This window comes from Channa argus, chromosome 3 (assembly GCF_033026475.1).
Source record: "Channa argus isolate prfri chromosome 3, Channa argus male v1.0, whole genome shotgun sequence".
Classification (NCBI taxonomy): Eukaryota; Metazoa; Chordata; class Actinopteri; order Anabantiformes; family Channidae; genus Channa; species Channa argus.
In genome coordinates, this window is record NC_090199.1 from 17305595 (window position 1) to 17321182 (window position 15588).

The following is a 15588-nucleotide window of genomic DNA, read 5'->3' on the forward strand; positions in this document are numbered from 1 at the left end:
CCCATTGACGGAATCCTGGTTCACGCGTAATTAGTGGTAATATTGAACAAATATTTTTAAAGTTAAGACTCGGAATTTGGAGATTGTTGGAATAACTTTGGAGCGAAGTTGTAATTTATGGGTCAGATCATATGTTTGTTTTATCATTTGTTTCAAATTCCTCTGCTTTTTTAAAGTGCAAATTTGGTAGTATCTGAATTTGTAGATTAGAATGACCACATTTCCGGAAAGATTCTGCCCACAGCTGCCAGTTTTACGCAACTTCACCAGTAAACTTCATCCTGTCCGGCTGTGCTGTGTGTTGGATGGCACAGGCCTCAACCACTAGTTACACACACCTCTCTTAGCTAAAGCATAATTTATGTAACCATGGATTATATGCAGCAGCTCAATGTTAAAGTCAACCACCACATGTACTACACCAAACTTTAAGATTTAAAGTGATGAAACATCTACAGTAGAACAAACCCGTTCTTGCCTCTGTCAACAAGCATATGCTTGACTGTGAGCAATGCAGGGAGTCATGCACAAAGGCACATTAATCATGTCCCACCCAGATTAACTTTACTTGCCTTTGCAATCCTCTGACATTAAAGTATATTTTTTGCTGAAGCCTTTCTTTGAATTTGAGGTAGAGCAAATCATGTTAGAGCAAGTGAGAAACTACAGCTGCAGGGCAATGATGTAACAGACCTGCCAAAAATGCAGTGTAATAGAGGGTTTTTATTGGTGCTCAGCAAAACATAGTTCCTGGGACCCCAGGTTGCTAGGATTTTACAGCAACTGTAATTACGAGTTATGCTGTAGGCAACTGGGGACTTCAGGATTTAAACAAAAAAAACAACAAAAAACCCCCCAAAAAACAGAAAAAAAATAGGGGGGGGGGGGGGGGGGGGTGAAGAAATGAAATTCAATAAAAATGATTAATTTTGAGTGCCAGTGGAAACTTGTCAAAACAGTTACAGTAATAACAGAAGGTCAAACCTTGTTTTCAACAAAATGTTAAAAAAGCATAAACTTTAAATTAAAAATGTAAGAATAATTTTCATTTAACACAAACAGAGGACTCTTTTACACCAGCCCATCTCTGAATCACAGATATTATTCCTGTCTTACTTCTGTGCCAGGCAGTTAACTTCAAAGGCAGTCTTTGCACATAGTAAAATTAAAATATGCAAAATTGAACTACAAACTTTTAAGTGCATACACACTCTGATAAGTGTCTTTCAACATTAGTGGGTCAAACCACCTGAACTGTTTTCTTTTAAATATATTTAAAAAAAATAATCTTAAGACTCCTCATCTTGAATGGTAACATCTTCTCTTTAACATGAACAAGTCTTGAAAATGTAAAGTAAAAGATCTTTTTCACAACAACATCAACTGTGGAAGGATTTCCTGGTCAAAATGAACAGTTTTACATGTAAACCTTCTAACTCAAAGATTCATGAGCTCATGGTTTAAACAATAACGTGAGCAGGTTTTATGTCGTGTGACTGGTGGAATCGAGCTGGATCATTGTGCACCCACAGCCTGTGGAACTCCTTAATGAAGGGCTGCACCAGATCTGGCTCTTCAGTGACAACTATGTTCTCCGTGTTGCTCTGCACTGCTGTCAGCGTCCAGTTGAGGGAGCCGGTGATGAGCAGCCGGCCGTCCATCACTGCAAACTTGTGATGCATATACACAGAGCCCACATCACACCGCACACAAATCCCTAAGGGTCGAAGGGTAGATGGGTAAGAGACGGAAGAATGAGGGGAACGTTTTCAGTATCTTATACGGAAAATATGTTAATCCCTTTCAGTACATACTGTGACATTCTTAGTGTTGCACAAATATCACAGATTATGTGGGCAGGTTATTCACCATTTAAGGTGCATGCTGTGAGTGGACTAAAGTAGCCTACTTGAATGAAAAGGTTTTTACTCCAATGTGTTTTAAGGATGACAACTTTCTTTGGTCCTGGTGCTCTTTAATAAGAGAACACTAGAGTTTCTAAATGGAGAGTGCTAAAACGGGTGGCCTCAGGAACGTAATACTGTATACCGAATAAACCTAAAAGCCTTTAAACCTCTGCACTGCTCCTACATGATCTACTCTACCCCACTACAGTCACTGGATCACTTACAACAATAAACTCTTAACATTTAAGGGCACACGAATGTTTTCATCCTCTCCATAGAATTAAAAGACGCTTTTTTGTTTTTTTTTCTTTCCAAAATCCTTTGGATGAAAAAAATGTGGAAACACAGCTCAGTTTACTTAATAGCTGCAGTAGCCATTTTACATATGCAATTATATAAATTAAAATAAAACAATACTGTAATATGGTATGAATACTAAACACATTCTGTGTTGGAATGGAATCCATATTAGAAGCATTCATTTCGTATCTGATTTCAGCTTGCATCATGCTATAAACCAGTGGTTTTCAGGTCGGACAACAGACTAATCTAAGACAGAGATCAGACATGCAAGTGGTCTCTTGAAAGCTTAAGTGCATGCCCAATAAAAAAAGTTAAAAATCATTACCAGAAATGTCGATTAAAGAGTAGCCATTCTGAGCATTTTTCTTACAAGGAACATGTCCCTCAGAAACCTATAATCACTCTGTGTAAATGGCTCTTTGGCTTTTTAAAATATTTTTATTAGACAGCTCAAAGTGAGGAGAGCCAGAAAGGATAGAGTAGAGCAAATGCAAATGGCAATAAAAATTCAATGGCTTTCCAGTTTTGACTGCAGGACACAGACAGCCAAGAAGATCATTTTCAGAGCTTGTGCACATCAGTGAATGTCTCCCCTTACTCAGGGTAATGTGTCACACTACACCAACCAGTGACTGCAAACCACAGCAAAACACTGTGCCTTAATGCCAGTCACATTAGTTAATGATAAAAGAGTTCTGCACAACGATAACAAAATACGACTGAAGAGAGCAGTCGATCCTCCCTTGTTGCAGAGGCTTGCAGTCAACACACACACAGACACACACACTAACCGACACTTTGCCTAATGAAATTTATTGTCTGGTTGCCAAATTCTTACTTACTTAATTCTTACTTAACAATATGCAGTAGCAGTGATGTATTAAATGTGAGGAGGGCTGAGAGAGAAACTGAGACAGTGCAAGTCAGACGTGTGACCCAAAATGATCGGGTGTTTTCAGAGCGAGATTACTCTGACTCATAGGAGGTCTTGTAGTGACAACCTCCATTCACTCAGACAGTTCCAATCATCTCTCTATTCTCCACTAAGAAGCCCTGTGAGACTTAATGACAGTGATGCTATTAGTCCAAGAACACAGAATGTGCACCCTTTTTGACCAAGATCTGAGTCATACTTCCTGTATTTCAAGAGATGTTCGCCCCTAATAACCTCACAAAGGTTAGTGTGACTTTTTTCAACAATGTCTCTATAGGAGCAAAACCTGACTCCTTTATTTGTGTATTTGTGTATTTTGGCATAAAGATGCTTTGTTCCAGGGGCTGTTTAAGTCATAAAGACATATAATTAAGTCAATATACAAAAAAATAGGTTTCCCTTACCGGCTCTGCGAAGGACCCCTATTTGGGACCCAGTAATGGCAGCGTAGTCCTTGTCAGTGAGGACACGAATGGTTACACCCTTACCATGCAGTGCTAGTACAGCCCTGCAGAGATCCATGTTTGAAAAGGCAAAAACACACAAGTCCAGGGAATTGGAAGCGGACATGATGTGGTGAAGAAGACGAGAGAAAGAGGTCTCGACACCATGAGGTAATGAGCAGATACAGGAGCTAAAAGAGCAGAAAACAAAAAGGACAAAAGTTTATTTCCTACATAGTCTTCCATGGACTTTACTTAATATTTATGCTGCCTTTTTTATATATTACACATCTCACAGAGGGTCTTTAGAAGTTGAGCATTAAAATAACTCAAATGGGCAAAAACAGTTGTGAAGTCTGTTATGAAATACAGTTATCTTGTTCATACTGTCATTTAGTCATAGTGCAGTTTTTAGGTGACATATTGCTTGTGCAGTAGGGACAAAGAATGAAAAATGCACTGACTACATCCACTTAAAGCATCTGGGGTTTAGGAATAGTTTTTTTGTTTTTTGCCTTTGTGAGCATTATTACAACATATTGTACAGAAGAATCACTTCCTTTTACTCAATACAGTGTTTATGTTACACTTACTAAGGTGAAGAGGGAGTGAAGATGTGCTCCACACAGACTATCTCTGAGGGGAAGAAGAGGACCTCATTGAAGATTCTACCTGGTTTGAGGCGACGGAAGAGCCAGATGAGCAGTTCCAGACTGAGAGAGAGGGCCAACATCCCGAGACCAACCACCTTCACTGTCCACATCATTGACGTCTTCAATGAACATTTATCACCAATTTTCACAAAAATGATAAACTGAATTAGCTTTAGCACCTGTCAGTGATGAAAATAAATATTTGTCGTGTATAATCACTGGAAACACTCAATTAGGTATGTCTAGATTTGACCAAATTTAGATTCAATACAAAACTGCCAAAACAATATCTACATGTTTTATGCTTCTAATGTGGTGACATTGTTGAAAATGTTTAGATATGTGTATATGATTTAAAGAGTTGTTGTTGCACCAGACCACATTTTAAGAAGGGTTTCTAATATTATATGATCACACATAATGAAATTGACGCCTGTAGGACTACAACGAACATCAGATTTTGGACTACACTGGGTTGGGCAGTATTAAAATGTCCACTGACTAATACTGTGGTCACTGAGTTTTTAAATCAAATACGGAATATCTAGCCTAAAACTCTTTCAGTGCAATCTTCATTCAGTATCTGACAAGATGCAAAATTTATGTTGTATAACGTTAAGGTTATTAGGCTGTTAATGTGATGTTTACTCTCTTTAGTGGGTACAAGGTACTGGTTTACCAGTTGAGCAGACCTGGTCAAGCAAACTACGCTAACTGACATGACAAGTCAAAAGTTCGATTCGACTTCGATTACACGGCGTTAATGTCAACACTAACAACACCGAGCACTGAGGAGAAGCACCACGAAGGCAACTAACTATTTAACGTTTCCAGAGTGTCAAACGTCAAACACCGGAGCATTTCAGACCAACACCACACCTCACCTCGCTTCTGTCGCCACCACGTGGAACTACCCTGAGTCAGACGATGTGTCGTCACTGCCACTCTACTTGACTGACGTGTCAGAGAGCCAATGACTGGCCTCGAACCGATCCCTTTTCTCCAATCATTTCACGCAAACAATTGCCGGCGCTGGTTCTACCGGAAGTGTTTTCCTTGTTACAACATCGTGTATTTCTACTACCAAAGGTAAACAATATAAAACTTTCACTGCACATTAATGAACAATCACGACACATGTCATAGCTACAGGTAGTCTAGGAACATTCAAAGATGCTTATTGCTTAAGTTCATTTAACTCTTTTATAGTGTGGCGATTTATGTTCAACTGGGAATCAACAACAAACATGCTAGCTAACTTTAGCATGCTAACTTGTTTTCCCTGTGGTGACACATGTTCTCCTTTGTAAAGCTGCATGACTTTGTCTCTTCAACACACAGACTTGCTTCAGTTCGTGTGCAATGGGTCGGCGCAAGTCCAAAAGAAAGCCTCCTCCAAAGAAGAAGATGACAGGAGATCTAGAAACCCAGTTCACCTGTCCGTTTTGCAACCACGAGAAGTCGTGTGATGTTAAAATGTAATTCACTACATAATACCACGTCCAATACAACTGTTTCCTTTCACTTGTTCATATCTGGGCTGACTTTTCTTTTGTTTGTTCTGTCATTAGGGAGAGAAGCAGAAATACTGGGATAATATCATGCACAGTCTGCTTAGAGGAGTTCCAGACACCTATTACCTGTATCCTTATTCACAAGTCAATTTTATAAAATGTCCCTCTTTCTCAGACAGTTATAAAAAATGAGTTGTAGGACAGTGTAATGCATATAATTATTTTAAAGGTGCCTTCTTGAGCTGGGAAAGAACAGTTGGAAAGTGATATCATCCCAAGGTATACTTACTTGTTTTTAAAAAGAAAATAACTCATATTGACTGTTTTGTCCACATTTTGATACAAAATGAAAACAAAACAACTGAGGCTTTCTTAAGCCTTTGGTATCCCTTTACTCACAAAAGATTGTGTGATTCTAAATTGATGTGGTCCTCAAATCTTTATGAGATTTGAGCATTTTATGAAAGATAAAATGCAGAAAAGAAGCTAGCTTGGAAGGAGAGCTGGAGAGCTTGTCTTTCTAATAACAGTAATCACTTGGTTACACTTCTAATAAATGGCAAATACATTCAGAATGTGATTACAACCTGGGATTACTGCTCACCCTCAGTGTATTAACAAATGACGGCTTTCCTGGGTTACTTTTCTTTTCCTTTCTGTATTGATTTCCAATATTCATGTCATCCTGCATTAATCTAAACTCTTTTTTGAGCAGCAGATTTCTTTTTATCCTTAACCCATTTCTTAGATCTGTCAGAGCCAGTTGATGTGTACAGTGATTGGATAGATGCCTGTGAAGCAGCCAATCAGTAACCCTCATGGAACTGTTAAAGATATGGCTGGTGGGTCTGTGCCCACTGGGATCAAGTCAGTCAGAGGGCATTTATGAAACTTTGATTATCTAAAGGTCTCTGCATAATCACTTGAAATTTACAGCTGTGTGAACAGCTGTTTGTTTTGTAGTATAAGGTGTTCACTGCAGACATGCTCTGAATGGTTCCTGTTGGCACCCGGATTTTTTCTCACAAATCAAGCCTTCTGTATTTTTTCCTTTAGTTTTTGTCTTTTAAATAGTAGTTGTTTTGAAAATGTGTTAAATCCTTTTAATTTCATTTTAAATAGGGAGATTTTGTTAGCTGAGCAAATGTAATTTTATTCAGGCATCCTTAGAGCAGTAGGCTTTGGAAGCAAGGTGCTGAGCTTGGCATTTTAATGTGAAATCAGAAGGAAGTCTTCTTGGGTAGCATGACAAAGATGTGTGAAGATTTAGATCTTTCCAACAGCAGGTATATTTTAAACGTTGAAAATGGTAAGTTACAAACCTTATTTCCACTAACACTGTCTGCAGTAGGATATAATTAGAGAGGAAAGTTTTGAAGCAAGCTGCACTACCAGCTTTTCCAAATTCTAGGTGATAGTAAACCTCTTTGTTTGAATGTGCACACTGTTCTGGCCAGAAGAAACACTTGGATGATGTCACACTTAGCAATTTGTTTTTACTCTCTCACCTGAATGCAGTATAGTTGATCTAAGATCAGCATTTGCAGAACTTCATAATGGTTGTTCACCCTCAGTTTGAGTGTTGTTTACAGTCATTACTATCCACAGCTCCCCTCGTCCTCGTTAAGACACCCTCAACATTAGGTCATTCCATTGTGGAGAATGTGTTGGATTTTTGCTCAGCTGCTGAATAATGCCTTTTGAATCAAGAAATTTGAAGAAAAATTAAGTACAAATTATTGTTATTAAATGTGTATGTGGAAAATGCTGTAATCCTATTCTGCAAACATTTTGTAATATTGAGTGTCCGCTGTTCTATGCAAATACTGTCAGTGTTAGATGGCATAAAACCAAGTGTGTTTTTTAAACTTGACAAATCTGAAAAGGCTGACGTTGGAAATAAAGGAGCAATATGACTTGATACCAGTTGCTTTTTTTTTATAGTGAAATAAATGTAATACTATGGTGGATATATCATTTGTTACACAGGAACATCAATGTTAAAAAAAAAAACTGTTGAACCAGTGAACAAAAGGTTTTAAAACTCCCCACACACATTTTGGTCTTTGGTCTTTTGGTGATAAAGATGTGGTTGTCTGATCATGTTTAGTTTATTCTAATATTTTCTTAGTTTACATAACCCATGAAAGGAACAGATTTAATAGAGAAATGTGTATTTCATTCATATTCACAGACCTACAAGTCTAAGCACTGAGAGCATTTCATATCTTCTGGTTATGAATTGTGCAGTAGTATACATTTATTAGTAGATGTTGAATCATGAGTTTTCACATATGACTTTCGTATGTTAGCTTTTATTTGACTTCATCTTACATCAACAATAAAGGCTGTTATCAATGGTATTGTTCCTCCGTCTCAGGTTTGAACTATACAAAGGTTTTTTCAGCTATGTAGAACTTGCACTTTGATTAAAAGAAAACTTAGTACAGTGAGTTACCCTCAGCAACTAAAAAGCACTATTATAATAATTACAATGCTTAAAGGGCAACTTCACCAATTTTCAACTTGCTTTCTATGGCTTTAGTTTAGGGTGTAAATGGTTATTAATTCTTTTAAATGTCCCTCTTACTTACAAACATTAAAATATTTCTCTGATTCTTGCTTAAAAAGAAAAGCTCCAGATGACATCACCCAGAGTTTTTCCACAGTGTAAGTGACGAGAAGACATAATGAGAACTGAAGGTTCCTCCAAGTGAAGTCATCGGGATGCGTTTCTTAGCTGGAAATTGATATTTTAATGTAGGGAAGTCAGGGGGAAGTATAATGATGTACTTTCCAAACTAGAACTAAAAGACCCAAGTTAAATATCAGTGAAGGCGTTCTTTAAGTTCCAAGGTGTCAAAGACACTGGCAGTGCCTGTTTCAAAGTAAAATGTCTCTGGGCACAGCTTCTGATCTACTCTCCTGTGGCATCTGTGACCATGACATATTTTTAGGAGTCCAGTATCCATTCATCCCTGCAGAGCACAGAATGTAGCAGATCACAAATGAAAGGAGACACAGTGTAGCGAAGCTGTGCACCAGGCTGCGCTGAGTGATAATAGATGAGATGTGGAGTGCCTGCCTGGGCTCTCCACCCAGGAAGAGTGTGTCCGTGCATACGTGCACTGCACTGTGCATTGTGTTTGATGATGGACCCCAGCTGGAGAAGTATTGACGACGCCTTATGAAACATGCTGGAGGATGATTACAATGGAGAATGATTATCACTTAGTCTGTCCTCTGTCTCTCCACGTCCCCTCCCACCCCCTCCTCCTCTCTTCTATTTCTTTCTCTTCTCCCATTCAGCACGCGAGGTCAAGTGTCACTCTGTCTCCGTTGTCAAGGCTGCCAATCACCCACACAGTGAGTGCAAGGCAACTGTTGCCAAGGAAACAGCGATTCAGTTGCTAGGCACCTGGAGCTGTGCTCACAATAGTCATTTTGTTGCTTAGAAGCACACACACACACATGCATACACAAATACACACAAAACCACAGAGATGGCTTTGCCCAATTAGGTTTGCACAATGTCACAGTAAAATTCATATAAATTATTGTTGCGTACAGTGTTCATAAATAAGACATTTGCTTACACAAAAGTAAGAAATCATGCAATAGTAAATGATAAAGGCTAGGGTGTAATTTATCATGGGCACATTTGCAAACAGATGCTAATACACAGTATTGCTGAATTTGCAATGAAATGTTGATCTTCTAATTTATAATACTTAGAACCGATATTAATGTACCAAAAAAGTAATTCAGGATGTTTTATTCAAGCACCTTTGCTATCTGATTAATCAGCATGTCGTCAGCAACGTCCAAGAATTCTTCAAACCCACACTTCAACGTGATCAATAAAAGACATAAACATCCATCATTCTGACTAAAAATAGTTACCTTTAAAATCAATCAGTCCCTTATTTCCCCAATGGCAATTGGACCAATAGAACCTAGCTGCAATGTGTTTGATTTCAAACATTAGTGGATCTATCTGTATACTTTTTTCCATCAATTCTCTATTTCCCTCCTGGCATGGAGATCATTTGAACCCTCCTGCAGATTAAATATATATATATATATATATATATATATATGTGTGTGTGTGTGTGTGTGTGTGTGTGTGTGTGTGTCTGTGTGTGAGTCTGAGTCTCCATCATGACAGCCAGTCAGCTGAGCTGAATGCTGAAATGTCAGCCACGGGTGCAAGCCTTGACATGTCCTCATGTGTTACTGTCTCCTGTTGCTGCCACAGGCATCAAACTCACACATTTTTAGCATGAGCCAGGGAGTCAGAAATAGGAGTGCGAGAGTAGTTTGTAGTGCAGTGGGATGATGGTTATGCACGCTCAAAGTATAGCATCCCATGGCGTCGCAGTCATTAACGTCCACACCGATGTCAGGCACCAATTTTGCAAACTTCAAATTTCCGTTGAGTATGAGGTAAATGTTTGGAGCAGAGTGGGAAGGGCTGTGAAAGACACTCATCAACTGATAAGATTATAGGCTCACTTGTGTGCATGACTAAGTGATAAGGGTATGTAATCAAGAAGGTTTGAAATTAACGCCAGAAGACTTTTGCGTTAAGCTCCCTGAACTAATGCCTGGGGTTTTAGCTTAGTACCATGGTGCAAGTCTTCCCCACCAGCACCTCTGCGGGAGAAGCTGAATCTGGCCAGCGACACAAACTCATTTCCTCCACAGGTGTAAAGAGTGACATGGTTGATAAACCTATGATAATAAAGCCTTTTCAGTGGCTGGATTTGATTTGGGCACCTGGCTAGCCCTTGCTGCATTCTATTTAAAAACCTTTCTTCCAAAATAAGCCTTTTTCCATAAAAAGTCACCTCTGGGCGCTTAATTAAAAACCACCCTATGTCTGTGTCACTTCCTCAGCTTAACTATACCGTTATGTGTCTGCCTGGTCTCTGCGATTGTCGTCTACTAAATAGCGGTTTGCTTTTGGTTCACTGTAGATGATAAAGCTTCCACTCGACTACGCGTATTCTCAAGCAATAACATCCACATCTGTATTATCAACCCAAGAATACCCGTGATCGAGACCGGAGCAAAGAGGCCCACCTCCTCCTATCCAATTTCTTTTTCTCTCCTCCCAGCTCGAAGGCTCATTCTCCTCTTCTGTGTGCATCCCTTTAGCTCCTGCACTCTGAATAAGATTGCTGTGTGGAAGGAGGAGGTCTGTGAGCAAGGAAATCTTTAAGGACGGCACCTAGAATAGGAGAGACAAAGGAGATCATATTTATCCTTGAATAACAATGAAGCATTGCTCGGAGGTTACAATACACATTTCACGCATGTGTCAAGTCACATCTTGAGCACATTGTTGGATTAATAACCTGAATGCTAGCTTTACACAATAGCCACACACAGACACACAGGCAGCCTGTTATGCATCTCTACCTAAGCTGCACCAAGTAAACAGATTACAGTGCCAACAGCTAGTCCCTTTGCTCTCCCCAGTATCAAGCAACCATTTAGCCCAGCGCTGAGGGAGCAGGCGCAGGCTCACCAATTATCAAATAGGTGTCAGTGTGTGTTACACTGCACTGAGTGGACAGACAGATTACCAAACAGATGTTCAGCCCTCACCTCCACACCCTCCTCCTTACACCCCTCTTTCTTTCAACTCATTTTTCACTCCTTTTCCTAACTAACTCTTTCTTATTTTTGTCTTCTCTCCTCACCTCTTTCACACTGTTGGAAAACTTGCTGGTATGCTCCCCAAAACATACACACACCACACTCACTCTCACACACACACACACACACACACACACACACACACACACACACACACACACACACACACAAACCCTCCCTCCCTCTTTCTGTCTTTCTTCCTCGGTCTGTCCCATGGAGAATAAGTCGGACTCTTGCCTATCCACACTTGCCAATTAGAGACAGTTGTTGTCAATCAGCAGCTGAGGAGGAGAGAACGAAAGGGAAAGATAGTCATTGGGAAGAGGGGGGGTTCATACTGGTTGGGGATTTGCATCAGCACCTCAGACAGCTCCCCCTGGATAACTCAGGGCCAGCTTACAAACAAGACTTGACTGTATTGCTCGTTCCCTTTTTTCCCCACTTTTGCGCTAAACCCTTCATCTACAGACACTGTGATCCCACTGTCATCTTTCCCACTCTCACCCTTTTACCTCTCTCTTTTTTCTACTTTCTCGTCTTGGATCAGCCTGTTTATCTTTAAGGAAAGTTGCATACTGTGCTAGTGCGGAAAAGTTTTGCCACTGGCAATGCTCTCACCTCACTCATGCCTGTGGTAGTCTATTTCCTAACCAACAGTCATTGTAAGGGAAGTGCCAAAGCTACCTGGGCCATCGCGTCGAGGGGATCTTGACACTCGACGTCCCTCATTACCTATACTCCTCTAGTCCTCTCTCCTCATCTCTCTTGCCTTGCCTCTTGCCTTTTTCCTCCTTCTCAACTGTCCATGTCTGGGCTGCTGATGATGGCAACTCAAGTGGACGTGTCTTCTGTTCTCACCAAGAGCTGTGAAGAGATGTACGTAGGTGTCAGAGATCTGGTGTAAAAATACACCCTGCTGCTGCCCTCTTCACTACACAAGACCGGTCTGTGTCTGCTTGGTGTCACTGGAATGTCTCCATCTAATTTGAAGACAGGCTTCGGTGTGATTTTATGTGGGGACAAAGCTATGATAGCATGACACTCACATATGTAACTTATGGGTGTGCCTGCAGCTGCAGCTTGGACCAACTGGCCTCTTTTGTCACCTCAGATTTTTTTCCATTTGTGTAAACTGACCCTGCATCTTGATATTTATGATCAAACCGCCATTCTCAATAATTGCTGTATAGACTGGATAAGAACTTTATTTCATGGGGAAAGACATCTGGTTTGCATTTATAAGAAAATCCATTTCCTGAATTAACTTGATTGAAAGTGAACTGGCACCAGCTGGAGAGGCTAATGAAAGAAAATCGGTCTGAGTTTCATATTTATGTCTGAGGCAACAGACGTATCAATCCTTTAATGTACCTGGTATTTCAGATAGGATACTGGATCACAAGTGACTGTGCCAGAGGCAAAGACAAGACAGGCTTGAGATAGAGACAGAGACTGAGCGGACACTGGGCTGCTGCTTGCACATCATTGCTTAATTGCTTGGAACTAAAGGCGCTGTTATGAGGATGTTTATGCTTATGCCTGCAACAGCAAATCTTTCCAGTCATTTGGGCTACTCGATGGAGTCTAATAGTCACTACCCAGACAAAAAAAAAATAAATGATCCAGCAACTGGCTGTTGCAAAAAATTCAGCCCAGAGTGCAGAATAAGAAACTAGCCTTTGCCTTTGGGCAAACTTTCAGTGGGAAACTTAACGCGGACACTTCTTTTTCCTACTAGGGCCTCAATGCATAGGCTCCGGTTGGCCTACTAGCCCAGAAAACCAGACAAACCACACACCACTGTAAAATTGCAGATAGCCAGCACCTGTCCCCTACGTGACAGGCTTGGATATTAAGCTTTCTTTGTTTGTAAATACATCCGCTCCCACTGACAAGGAGAACCCAGTTCAGTGGCAAGCGTGGATTGAATCTTTAACCCCTTGCGGGGAGTGTGAAGGAGATTTTAGGCATCTTTGTCTTTTATCTGACGGGCTATAAAGGAGGAAGGCACGCTCAAATGCTGTTGGTTAAACAGTGCAGGTGCAGTCATCATCAGGTAATTTGATAGGCACATTGGAGGGATGTTGATGGGGCCAACCTGTTCAGCTCTCACACCAGAAAGCGTGGCAACGACAAATTGATCGGGCGTTAATCCCAAACCATGCCCTGCTTCCTAACCGACTCCAATAGCTTAAATCTACAAGTCTTGTTTTCTTCAGTTCAGGGATTACCAGCAAATATTCGCTAATATCCGGACAGTGAAGTGACAGGACCCGGAGCAACGCCGCACAGTTAACTGTGTCCAAATCGTTTTTTATGATAAATTACAGCCCCCCCAAAAAGAGGTTTAACTTACCGCTTTGTCCACCTTTCTGTCAGCTCCCCTGAAGAAGCCGCTCCATATGCCATATATTGTATCCACGCTGAAGTGTGAGAATAAGCAATAGTGTGCGGGAAACGCCCCCCCTCCCTCCCTGCTATTCCTTTCTCTCCTGTGCGCTTCTCCTCCTGCTTGTGGGGAATCACATAACCACTCCTTGTTTTTTCCATTCTCTCCGAGGGAGGGATGGAGCGATGGAGCCTATGCAGCAGGATCAGCATCCCATGCAACTCAGCTGCAACCTCTCACCTCTCCTCTCCACTTCTCTCCTCTCCTCTTCTCCTCTCCTCTCTCTTTCTCTCCTGTCCATGCCTCCTTCCAGCCCTGTCACGAAAACTATGCCCTACAGCGCAGCGTTTCCCAAGCTCGGGTCCAGGGACCTCAAGGTGTCCACTGTGGAGCTAAAATATATTTAAGGATGTGCTGTAAGAGTGAGCAAGTGTGAATCCACCATTGCATCTAGTGGGCTTTCCACACTCAAATACAGGAGATTTTTTCAGTTGGACTTCTTGAGACAAAATCTTGAGCTTGTTTATTTGTGGATGTTCTGTTAATTATATAGCTTGTGTTTTCACTAAAGAAACTGAAACGCACCTTTTATTTTCCAATGTGTCATGATAGTATAAAAATTAAAAATGTGATGGTTTTTATTGCATTATTAGTGCCTCTGTGCTGTATTGTGACTCCTGCATTCTCTCTTTAATAATCTCCAAAACAATGCAATACTGTGCAATAGCCATTCAACAAATAACACATTTTTGAGGCGTGCTGTGTCATAAAACATTGCTTTCACTAATATCCACAGTCAGTGGTGCTGATTTTCTGGTTACACCAGGAAGCTAGTTTGATGTTTCTCGACAAAATATTAAATCTGCACAGAATGTAAGATGGTAAAGTACATTAGACATTGTATTAAGAGGCAAAAATAGCTCTATCAATTTGTAGAAGGAGTGGACACAATATTAGGGGTACAACATCCCTACAGTAGATCTCGTGATACGACGAAGTTTAACAATTGGAATTAAAGCCTTCTGGTTTAAAAATGTATTTTTCTATCGTAGTTAACTGTTTTTGCTGTGTAGGATTTATATATTAATGTACACAAAAACTGATGAGAGGTTGCTAAGTCTTAACCCAGTAAACTATTAAAACTCTGAGGTGTATCAGATGCAGAAATGGAGGAACATCATGTTAGACAAAGCCACTGTTCTGCCGGTCATTAGCGCTGAAAGCATAATAGACTGAAATGGCTCAGTTTGAATGGTGCTCCCTGCAGGGTCTCAACAGAGGTTTCTACAAGGCCTGTGGTGAGTGAGTGAGTGTGTGTGCATATCAGCGAGTTCGTGCATGTGTGTGTGTGTGTGTGTGTGTGTGTGTGTGTGTGTATGTGTTCCTACTCCTAATCCTGTCTCGTGGGACTTCTGTATCCGGTTGGTGGTCTTCCTTAGCAGACATGCTGGATGGGATTGGTGGTAAGGTCTTTTATAATCCTCCCCTCATCTGGTGGCCCGTAAAGGAGCTGCCCCTTGAAACCTAAGACGTGTGTGTGTGTTTGTGTGTGTAGGGGGGTGTTATTGTGAGTGCTAGCTGCTCAACAATGAGTCACGTAAGTGTTAAACTGCCTTTTGGCAACACCATTTTCTACAGAGTATCATATTTTTTCCCATTTATTCTCTGCTCTGTTAGTTTGCTGTCTCTGTTTTACTCAGGGATGTCTGAAACAGAATAGCAGTCACACAGCAGACATGTAAATTTGATGTTTGAGAGCACACAAGGCTGATGCTGTAAGC

At 40.7% G+C, this 15588-nt stretch overlaps 2 protein-coding genes and 1 long non-coding RNA gene across 3 annotated transcripts; 1 reads left to right on the top strand and 2 right to left on the bottom strand.

The window, feature by feature from the left end:
• Nucleotides 1-709: 709 nt before the first annotated feature.
• pld6 (phospholipase D family, member 6) lies at nt 710-5149 on the bottom strand. Its single transcript, XM_067498525.1, has 4 exons — nt 5125-5149; nt 4181-4359; nt 3549-3778; nt 710-1717 (listed from the first exon to the last, which is right to left on the bottom strand). Exons 2-4 carry the CDS (start codon nt 4351-4353, stop codon nt 1461-1463), a joined length of 660 nt encoding a protein of 219 aa, XP_067354626.1. The 5' UTR covers nt 4354-4359; nt 5125-5149; the 3' UTR covers nt 710-1460.
• Nucleotides 5150-5210: 61 nt separating this feature from the next.
• LOC137123991 (transcription elongation factor 1 homolog) lies at nt 5211-7675 on the top strand. The gene is made up of 4 exons (XM_067498526.1): nt 5211-5329; nt 5582-5718; nt 5812-5882; nt 6503-7675. Exons 2-4 carry the CDS (start codon nt 5603-5605, stop codon nt 6565-6567), a joined length of 252 nt encoding a protein of 83 aa, XP_067354627.1. The 5' UTR covers nt 5211-5329; nt 5582-5602; the 3' UTR covers nt 6568-7675.
• Nucleotides 7676-8049: 374 nt separating this feature from the next.
• Nucleotides 8050-14148, bottom strand: LOC137123992 (uncharacterized). The gene is made up of 3 exons (XR_010913896.1): nt 13775-14148; nt 12103-12282; nt 8050-10987 (listed from the first exon to the last, which is right to left on the bottom strand). It is a non-coding gene; the product is annotated as an uncharacterized lncRNA (long non-coding RNA).
• Between the last annotated feature and the right edge of the window lie 1440 nt (nt 14149-15588).